General features: G+C 35.9%; 1 protein-coding gene across 1 annotated transcript; it reads right to left on the bottom strand.

Moving 5' to 3' along the window:
• Positions 1-3,596: 3,596 nt before the first annotated feature.
• Positions 3,597-9,247, bottom strand: LOC131955360 (eukaryotic translation initiation factor 3 subunit J-B). The gene is made up of 9 exons (XM_059319480.1): positions 9,152-9,247; positions 8,966-9,054; positions 7,911-7,986; positions 7,418-7,497; positions 6,519-6,612; positions 6,336-6,436; positions 6,082-6,139; positions 5,007-5,080; positions 3,597-4,420 (listed from the first exon to the last, which is right to left on the bottom strand). Exons 1-9 carry the CDS (start codon positions 9,162-9,164, stop codon positions 4,289-4,291), a joined length of 717 nt encoding a protein of 238 aa, XP_059175463.1. The 5' UTR covers positions 9,165-9,247; the 3' UTR covers positions 3,597-4,288.
• Positions 9,248-10,409: the final 1,162 nt, after the last annotated feature.

The raw sequence follows: 10,409 nt of genomic DNA, 5'->3' as shown, positions 1-10,409 counted from the left end.
GAAACTTCCGATGGGGGGAGGGGGGGGGCACTGGTTAAAGTAAAAAATTTCTATTAAAAAAAAACAAATTTTATTTCGTCTCAGCAAGGGTTGGGGAGGCTGAAAGAAACTTAACAAAACAGATGGTAACTTCCATGATGATCTACATTGTGACATGGTGCTCGTACGCCATCTATCGGTGATTTTAAATAAAGCGGCCATCACCCAGATATAATGCCTCTATATTATATAGCATACACGGTTGAATATAATTAGCCTTGGCTTCAGTGTTTCTTCCAGACTTTTTTTCTCCGGGGGGGCACTTGAAATTTTCGGGGGGGGCGGTAGACTTTCTTCGGGGGGGGGGCGGACACTGTTAAAAGTATATATTTTCTATATAAAATTATCTAAATTTCATTTCGTTCGGGGGGGCGGTAAAAAATTTTCGGGGGGGCTTCGCCCCCCCGAAGAGATGCCTGGAAGAAACTCTGCTTGGCTTCAATTAATTATACGCAATGTATTTCAACTTTAAATACATCTTTAAAAAAGCAATATACAATAGCAAGAATCATTTAAGATAAAGAAACGATTGACATTTAAAATTCCCTTTAACTGTAACATCTCCCTTCTCTTCTTAAAACACCTGTTAACTTGAGACAATTTACGAATAGCTGAATGGTGTAAAGGTGTAGGTGGGTAGGTATGCAGACAGGTGGGTAGACAGGTATTTGGATAAGTTGATGGATGGGCAGAAGGACGGGGGAAAAGACAGTTTCTATTGGATGAGCTCCGCCACTCGAGTGAACAACAATCTTCCCGGTAGCCAAATCTGTAAGCTGCGAATTCAAAATCAGCTGCACTGCTGCACAATTTTAGAGCGTGACATGTACTCCGACAACTTGTAGGTTATATACGTGTGTTATGCCAACCAGAGTTTCTTCTAGGCATCTCTTCGCCCCCCCCCCCCCCGAAATGGAATTTATATAGAAAACATACTTTTAACAATGTCCACCCCACCCACCCCCCGGAAAATGTTGCCCCCCCCCCCCCCCCCCCCCCCGAAAATATACATCAAGTGCCCCCCCCCCCTCCGAGAAAAAAGTCTGGAAACACTAATGCCAACTCATGTTGGACTACCTAGGTTGTATTCGGGGGGGGGGGAGGGGGGGGAATGGGGCACAAAGTAGGGCTATTTTTTTTGTAAACTTATTATAATTTTTAAAAAGATATATTTTAAATCCATTCATGTAGATATACCTATTGCATGTTAATTTGATATTAAAGAAAAGTTTATATAAAATGTTTCGGTGTATTCGAATAAAAAGGTTACGTTTAGTAATTTTAAAAAGACGACATGGGCATAGGGCAACGAAATAATTCGAGCATTGTGTCTTCTCTCCCCGTGCCTCTACTTTCGCTAGGACACAAATCTCTGGGGCTTTGGTTTAGTAAACAATGTCAAACAAATTAAAACAAAGTCAAGCAAATTAAAACCAAGTCAAATAAACCAACCCAAATAAAACAAAGTAAAAGCCCGCACTTAAAAGAAAACGAAAACGCGATCTGTTATCTACTCGCACATTTGAGATTAGCATCAAGTGCACAGAATGTTTATTTATCTTTTAACGATTGCAATTTCCAGGAAGGGACAGACGTCAACAAAGGGAGACGGGGCGCTGAAATGAGATCGTCTGTTGTATGATTGTTTGGCCAGATATCGGCCCAGCGCTACTATCTGGACCATCCATGTTTTATAGGGTGAAATGTACGCGGCGCGGTATTTACACCTAGTTCCTACCCCATTGGGGCAGGGTTTTATGGTGATGACTTCTCACTGACTGACGCGAGCGCGGAATGCACAAACGCGTTGGTCTCGTTTCGATTAAACGGAGCAAGGGAGATAAGCACCAAAGCGCCTTAACCCCTGCAGCCCCAAAACATTGTTGTTAATTTCACAAGGAATTTAAATCACTAGATCAATAAACTTTTTAAAAATTAATTTTTTGAATATGATTCTACTATGAAGCTCTATAGTTAAATTACATACAGCCTAACCTAAAATCAATTTCTTTATGTTTTATTTTATATACGTGTGCATCATTTGGTTAAAATCCACTGAAAGCGGGTGCCACGCCTAATCAAATTCAAAAATTAAAACACTATATAAACACATAGGCCTATACTTAAACTAAAAAAGTCATCTCATTTGACGAGTTAAGCGACAACTTTATCGACAAACGTCTGGGGTGATTATGTTACATTAGTATCTAGATATTGTCGGCGGTCTAGATCCCAAAACCCGTGTATGTTTCTTAAGCCTAAAGGACCCATCCATAAATATAAACTATTTAATAACAGGTTGCTGAATTTTCAACAATAGATACCTGTATACATTATCTTTACGATTATTCAAGCAATTTTCTTTTTAAAGGATAAATATACTTACCAGTGTAGAGCTACACACCAGCACATTTTAAACAAAAAGTAATAAAATTATTTTACAAAATATGGGTTTGCGAATACTAATCATCAAACTATTCAGGGCCTACATTGTTACATATAAACTAAATCTAAATCAAATTTTAAAAAAAGTTATATCTACCTGATGTTGTGATCACATAAAATTAAAACACGTATTTAAAGTAAAATTAGATAAAATAGTATTTCGTGTGCAATTTTCCCAGTTCCATGTAAGAATAATCCCCAAGTTTTCTGAATCCCATTTCGTGTATCAATAGCCACGAACACAACGACAGCCCAATGAAAACTGGCCTTCCGTCACCTCGCACTCCAGGCTTGTGATGAAGAGAGCGTGCCCGCGTACACGGGAGCAGACGACCCATCTGGTCGTCGTTTTATCTCCCCTTTTTACCGACTCAGTACACTTTCGCTCGGTACCTCGCGAGGGACGGCGGGTATCGAGTGTTAAGTACCATTTTAGTGGCCGGCCACTTGACGCTGATGTTATCAGGCTGTGTCTGGACTTGGTAGAGCTTTAGGCTAGGCTAGTAATGCCATTCCGGGTGTGAACTAGACCCAGGGACGCGCCAATAAAGACCTACACTACGAAAACAATCAGCAGCTTGTTATAGCTGTGCGCCATTGGTCAGCTTCACAAGCCGATAATGACACCTTTCCCACGCGCAGATTTCGTCAAATATAAAGAAAACTAGTTTTTGTGACGCAAAGGCTTCAATACAAGCTAGAATTGGCTACAACGGTTGGGGAGTTAGTGAAATATTGAGGGCTGTAACTAAAATAGCCTTTATTATCACATTTTTGGAATATTAAAGGCCGTACATAAGTGGTGATGGATCAAACGCCCAGAGAAGATGAAAAAAAAAAAAAAAACAAGCATTGGACTGAAACACACAAGGGGAAGGGAAAAGTGGGCCGGACTAAAAAAATTCCCTGGCGAACTGTTGAAAGTGATGCAAGGACTTCAGGGCATATATGGACTCACTTGTAGAGAGCCACCCTACAAGGAGTATATTGGATAGTGAAGCTTTAGCCATTTTCTCAACAGTACTAAGTTGAAACTTGTTTTACTAAATATATTTAATATAATATAAAAATACAAAGTTACAACAGATACACTAGTTGGATAATACTGAACAAAGTCTACAACAACAAAAAGCAGTTATTTTGATATTTATTTCATCATTGAAAATCTGGTTGTGTATGTCCTCCTTGAAGAAAGTCATAGTCTATTTTCAAAAAAAGTTTCCTCAATAATTAGAATTATAAAAAGTATCAGAACTAGTTTTTTATACTAGACTTGGTGTTTATCTTTCCATGCTATAAAATTACAGCAGCAAATATTTACATATTTAAGGACTAGGTAGTTTATTACACTACAAAAACATCAAGTACCTGCACTTGAAGATGAATGTCATTTTCTTCTTTTATAAGCAAAAGGCTTTATTTATATTACTTATTATTGATGCATATTTCTATTTCAAAAGAAAATACCACACATAATATGAATCATAGTGTACCATAATGATCAATTATTAAAAATCATAAATAAATGAAGATAAATGCTATAAACAAAACATTCATACAATAACTTTGACAACTTTTTTTTTTTAATGACCAAAACCAAGAGCATAACAAAAAATTTGAAAATGATGGATGGATAGTAAAACTTTTTTTTGACAATACAAGAATAAAGAAAATTAAATATGTTGGACTTCTTTTAGTTACACTGTTTAACATGTCTAAAGGTCATTAAAAATTAGGCACAGTGGAAAGACAGCATAGTATGATGAGTAAAAAAAAAAAGAAAAAGAGACTATGTACAGGAGTGCTATATGAAATCATCCTCTTCATCATCATAATATGCTCCTTCCGCCGCCACATCTGCCAAACCTAAGTCATCAGCCTTGTCTACTCTAATTGTGGCCTTTGGTTTCTTTTTCTTTTGAGTCTTTGCCTGTTCCTGTCAAACAAAGGAAATATTGTGTACCAGGGAAAATACATTGAGTAAGAAAATAGAATAATAATATAGTCAGACCCCAAAAAACATTTTCAGTAACAAATGCATAGATTTTCTCTAATCAGCTTATGCTCATGTGTTAAAGAAAACAACATATTGATGATGATGTTACGCAATGTCATTTATACGAGTTTTTGTTAAAAAATGGACAAATTGTACTTTTAATCTACACCCTTGCAAAAAAAAAAAAAACACCACAACTGGAATCTTTGGTTTAAAAAGGTGGATTAAGGTTTAAACAACGTTTGAGAAAGTTCACACCATAACCCTTACTACCCATGCCAGCCTTGACATTTGAAGAAAAGGGAGATGTTACAGAAGATGTTTGTAAATGAGAAGCAACAATAATACAGCTGTAATTTTAACTAGCTAAATGTAAAACCAGGAACCAGAAAAAATACTAACACTGGGGACAATTTTAATTTTTAAGAAGGCAAAAGCATAATCGCAATATAGTGACCTGGGGGTTAAAATTGTAAAATTACAGGCAAAAAATACAGTTAGACAGTTATAGGATGTGTGCACTTACTCTCCTTTGTCGTTCCTTTTCATGATACAGTGTATTTAATGAAATACCAATTCGTTTGATGTCATCAGCAGGCACTGCAAAGAAAAAGATATTCTTTTTAGCAACTTCTTGAGCATATTTCATGAATTGATGACATTAGTACATGAATTATTGTGAGCATTAATGGCCAAGTTACAATTTTAAAAATCATGCTAATTACAGATTTAAGTCAATTGTCAGTTGTTTTTCAAAACCACCTACTTAAAGATAATGTTATAGATAACCACTCGCATATTTATATTTTTATGATTACCTTTGTCCATGCAGTCTTTCAATGAATAAAAATCTTCACTAAAAGTAGGTGTGGGTTAAGGGGATTTACCACATCATAAAACTAACAATCCCAACTAGCCATTATGTGACACAGTGTTACATAAACAAAAATGCTGGATTATTTTTAAACTAGGTATTTTAACAAGTTGAATGTAAACCACAACAGATCAGGAAACAAAAAATGGCACAAACTAATAAATTCAACTGCTTATAATTTACTGACTAAAAAATCAAGCTTTTCCCTTTTAAAGGTAAGTTTTTAACATAATAAGCATAACACAATAATTGGGGTGTCATCCAGGTGAATTATAGAGTCATATGAAATAGGCAAATATAGGGTATATTTATTTGGCAGTTTATTTTCTAATCTTTCAAAGTTCATGCAATTAATGAGAATAATTTTAGTCTCCTACTAGTTAATTTAAGTTAAATTAAAGACCCATAATGACTCGAGTATTAAAGTAAATAAAGTGATATAGAAAGTGAAATTATCTAGGGTGTTAGTTTTCATTTATTACAAATCATTTTACAACTTTAGACTAGCACAAATAAGCTACTATGCCCATTTTTCTGCATAACCACCAATTTTTCAGCTTTAAAATGTACTTGTAAGTTATTAATATTTTTAGAGCTGAGTATCACCTGTTTGAAAAAACAATTCTAAAGCTTGGTCCTATGGAAAGTAATTTAAAAACCAAAATGACTGACCAGTAAAGCATTTAAAATCTTTTAGTTGATTTAATGTGATGATTAGCATACTTACAGGTTAAGGTTAAATCATGGATAAGTTTTTCTATAAATGCTGAATACAATTTGCTACTCTGAAAAAAAATAATTCAATGAGTATTAAAAAGTATAAGATGTCTGGAATAAGGTTAATAAACGAAATTTAAAATAGTGCTAAATAAAACTAAGTTTTCAAGGATTAAGTCAACATCAGGCTTTTCAAAAAAAAAAAAAAAACAACATAAGATAACTCAGCAAGATGCTTTTTCAAACACATAACAGTAATATTACCTCAAAAAATGTTATTTTTGTTTTCAAAGCTTGTTCAAATTGATCAAACTGTTCTTTTGTTTCAGGATACATGCTGTCTATTCCAGATGCATCTCCTACACCTGAGGAGGAAAAAAAGTACTGTTGAGCACATTATTTCACTTGTGACCAGCAGTATAAATAAAATTTGTTTATTTTACTTACCAAATAAACCTTTAGCTAATTTTAAATCAGCTTCTTCTTGAATCTTTTGTAGTCTAATTTTCTCAGCCAGTTTTTCCTCTGGTGTCTTCTCAACCTATAAACAATAAGAAATTGTTTTTAAAGTTTAAGAATGATTAATTGAGCTAATTATAATCCTTCCCCAATTGAAATGGGTTGCAGATGTTTGATCTGTATTTATTTAACATCTAGGTTTCAGCACACAATCACCTCTACAGCTCTAATAACGGATATTGTGACTTCTAAAGAAAAAAAAAAGAAAAAATGTATCTATCATTTTCACCTAGATGTAAATATGTGACATTTTTTTTTATCTTGGTCATTAATTTTCCTGACAGAAGCATATTTTTTCCCTGAAAAAAATCAACTAATATTTTCTACTTTAAAACTGTCTTATTTAAAACTAAGTCATTATCTTTCTTAAATAAAATAATTTCTTAAAATTAATATCTGCGTGAAAGGCATTCACTTATGATTGATTTTTATCTGTAATGTGTGGGTTTTAAATAAATGGGTAAAAAGATATTAGTAATTTTTTTGGTATGGGCACTAAAAACAAAAAGGGGAAAATTATAGCCGGAAAAAGATATGCATTATACTGCGCAACCACAGAACCCTAGCCCTAACCCCAACCATATCCCAATCCCTAATTGTAGCCCTAGGTCACTGCGCATGCACAGAACTATCTTTTGCCGACCAGGTGGAGACGCTGGGGCGAAAAATCTTTTTTCCGAGCAGCCACTCCAAAAAAAAAAAAAAAAAAATGAGCCAAAAAACAAAATTCATGAGAAACATGACAATAATTCTGGGCTTAAAGAGTTAAGTCAAAATCCCAGTGCTGATGTTTAAGTGTAAAGCATGACCTTAGCAAACAAACAAACCTTTTCTTCTTCCTTCTGTTTAGTTCGCGCCTTTTCAGCTATTCTATCAGCTATTGGTTTTTTCTTCGGCCTCTGGTAAGCTAAAATAAATGTAAGTATTAACTTTCTGTGAATGATTTTTGTGATGAAAAAAATATACATTACACAGGGATGAGTGTACAACTAGTAAAAGATAACTAGTCCATGCAATTTGTGCAATATTATTTAAATTATCAAAATTAACAGAAAAGCAAATGTTTAATTTTTCCACAAATACAATAGACCCTATATAGTGCCTAGGAAACAGAAGTCTACATTTTTAAAATATGAAAGTATAGGACAGAAATCTAACAACTTATGTTACACACTTCAGGTAATTCCAGTTTTGTCATTTTGAGAAATACATTTTTTATAGGCCTACCTTATAAAAAATATTGCCTGTGAGATGAACTCACATAAAATCATAAAAGAAGTAATTATAATAAAACAAGTGATGCAGTGGTTGTTAACTAACCTGTGGACTTTTCCTCCGCTGGTTTAGTTCCATCAGCCTGTTCCTTTTTTTCTTCCTCTTCATCTTCCCAGCTTTCCTAGAAATAAACATTCTTTTACATTTTTAACACTACTAGATCTATATTATGTCATCTTGCAGCTTTGGAACTAAATTAGGACTAGGGCCCTATAGAATAATTTTAAATATGTAGGGCTTAATCCTGTGCCATAGGTAGATGATTTACTAGTTACTAGACCATTGTCTAGGTCTAGATTGATCAGCATGAACAACCTACAAAATGTAATTATAAATGGAGTTTAATTAAAGTAAAAAAAAAAAAAAACTTTCGGTCCATATTCTCATTCTCCAGCCAATAGGCCTATTTCTTCTAAAATTACATCAAGTTCCTGAATGCCAAATTTAGAATTTAAATCTAGATCTACTATGTAGTAATTAGAATAGATTTCTAATGTATTCTCTAAATTTCTCATGTAGAACAGAGATAGCATTAGATTAGACCTAGATCTAGATCTAGGAATAACTCTAGGCCTTGGGCCTATAATGAAGAGTAAGAGTATCTCATTTACAAAAGGCCGATGCTAGCCGGAATAAGATACGCATGCGCAATGGAGAGAAACTACGACTTGCCTTCGCGGCGATGTTTTCGATGGTACTGCGCATGCGTGTGTTTACAACCGCAGAACCCTAACACCAACCCTAATCCTATCCCTAATTCTAGCCCTAACCCTAGGTCACTGCGCATGCGCAGAGCTATCTTTTGCCGACTAAGTGGAGACGTTGGGGAGAAAAATCTTCTTCAGAGTAGTCACTTCGTTTAAAAAATTAGATGGAATAGCCCGTGGGTTGTCAATGTAGACTACTACCACCAGGTAGATCTAGTTGGCAGGTAGCATACTTACTAAACTTAGTCATACTAATTTGGATAGTCTAGATCTAGTCTAGAATACTAGGTGTAGTCTACCCAGCCGTAATCTGTATTTTTTTTTTTAAATTAAAAATCCTAAAAACTAAACTTATTGTAAAGTAAAAACCAAAAAAATAATGAGATGCCTCACCTTCACGTCATCTTCTTCGTCTTCTCCTTCCCATTTATCTGAAGCAACTGCCCCGGCAGGTGGGATATTGGGCTCGAAATCCTCTTTTTCTAATTAAAATATTGAAATATTAATTTAAAACAGTAATTATCAACTCTATGTTTTAAAACAAATCAAAAATATGTCAAAACTATCACATGTTCTTACCCCACTCGTCCATCTTGGATTAACCGGTGACTCTCTTTTTACGTTTCGCTAAATTGCGGGCGTATTCGAATATCAGAGTCGGTTCTTAGATCTATTATTCTGTACGAGCTGACCCGCGACGTAGCATACGCCGCTATTTAGTTTAATTCCTATTTTTCAGTATTAATTCATAATTTGTGAATTCGACACTACCAATGCTGTGACTGAAAATATGTTGCTTTAAAACATTATCAGTAGTTCAGTAGCTTGTGAAGGACGATTATCCTCACCCTCACTTACCACCATTTTCTACTTTTCAGTAATTCCTTATCAGTGTTTCTTCCAGACTTTTTTCTCCGGAGGTGCACTTGAAATTTTCGGGGGGGGGGGGGGGGGGGGGGGGGGGGGGGGGCGGACAACAATATTCGGGGGGTGGGGCGGATACTGTCATAAGTATATATTTTCTATATAAATTCCATTTCGTTCGGGGGGGGGCGGTAGACTTTCTTCGGGGGGGGGGGGGGGGTTCCCCCCTAAGAGATGCCTGGAAGAAACTCGGTTCCTAATTTGTGAATTCGACACTACCCTCTTTAATCCTCTTTACTCCTTGTGGAGCGTAGGGCTCCAGTCATAATCTTCCATTTTTACCCAACCCATGCCTGGTGATTTTGCAGTCTCCCAAGACATGCCTGCTGTCTTTAGTTCGTCAAGAAGACTCCGCCTCCACATCTGAGCGCCCTCTCTTTCGCTTTCCCTGGGGATTCCACTCAAGCGCCTGACGTGTCACATTTGATTTAGCTTGCGAAGTGTGTGCCCCCACCCAGCGTCTTCCCCTTCTTCTAATGTCATGTCTTGTCCATCTCCATAGGTTTATATGTTTGGCATTTTGTCCTGCCACATTAATTTCAGAACCAGAGTTTCTCCTAACGAAATGGAATTTATATATAAAATATATATTTGTAACAGTGTCCGCCCCTCCCCCGAAAATTTAAAGTGTCGTGTCCGTCCCCCCCCCCCCCCCCCCGAAATAAAAAAAAGTCTGGAAGAAACACTGTTCAGAACCTGTTTAAGAGATGTGTTAATGAAGGTCTGTACCTTGTCTCTGCAGGTCTTGGAGATTCTCCATGCCTCTGCTTAATATAATACTCCTTATTTTTTTTTTTTTTTTGTGTTGGAGAGTTTAGAGTTAACCCACATGGACAGCAGAACTGTGAATGCGTATCGGGCTTTATTAATTCTGGCACAGATGTCTTCTATGCAGTGGCGTAGCGAGGTCGGG

This window comes from Physella acuta, unplaced genomic scaffold, assembly GCF_028476545.2.
Source record: "Physella acuta isolate Inbredline_101_S28 unplaced genomic scaffold, ASM2847654v3 ptg001063l, whole genome shotgun sequence".
NCBI lineage: Eukaryota > Metazoa > Mollusca > Gastropoda > Physidae > Physella > Physella acuta.
Note: the sequence above shows the minus strand (reverse complement) of the source record. Positions and strands in the feature narration are given on the sequence as shown.

Coding starts and splice junctions, on each gene's coding strand:
- LOC131955360 (XM_059319480.1), bottom strand. Junction 6,613..7,417: donor AACAGAAGGAAGAAGAAAAG/GTTTGTTTGTTT, acceptor TATTGTTTATAG/GTTGAGAAGACACCAGAGGA. Junction 6,437..6,518: donor ATTAGCTAAAGGTTTATTTG/GTAAGTAAAATA, acceptor TTTCCTCCTCAG/GTGTAGGAGATGCATCTGGA.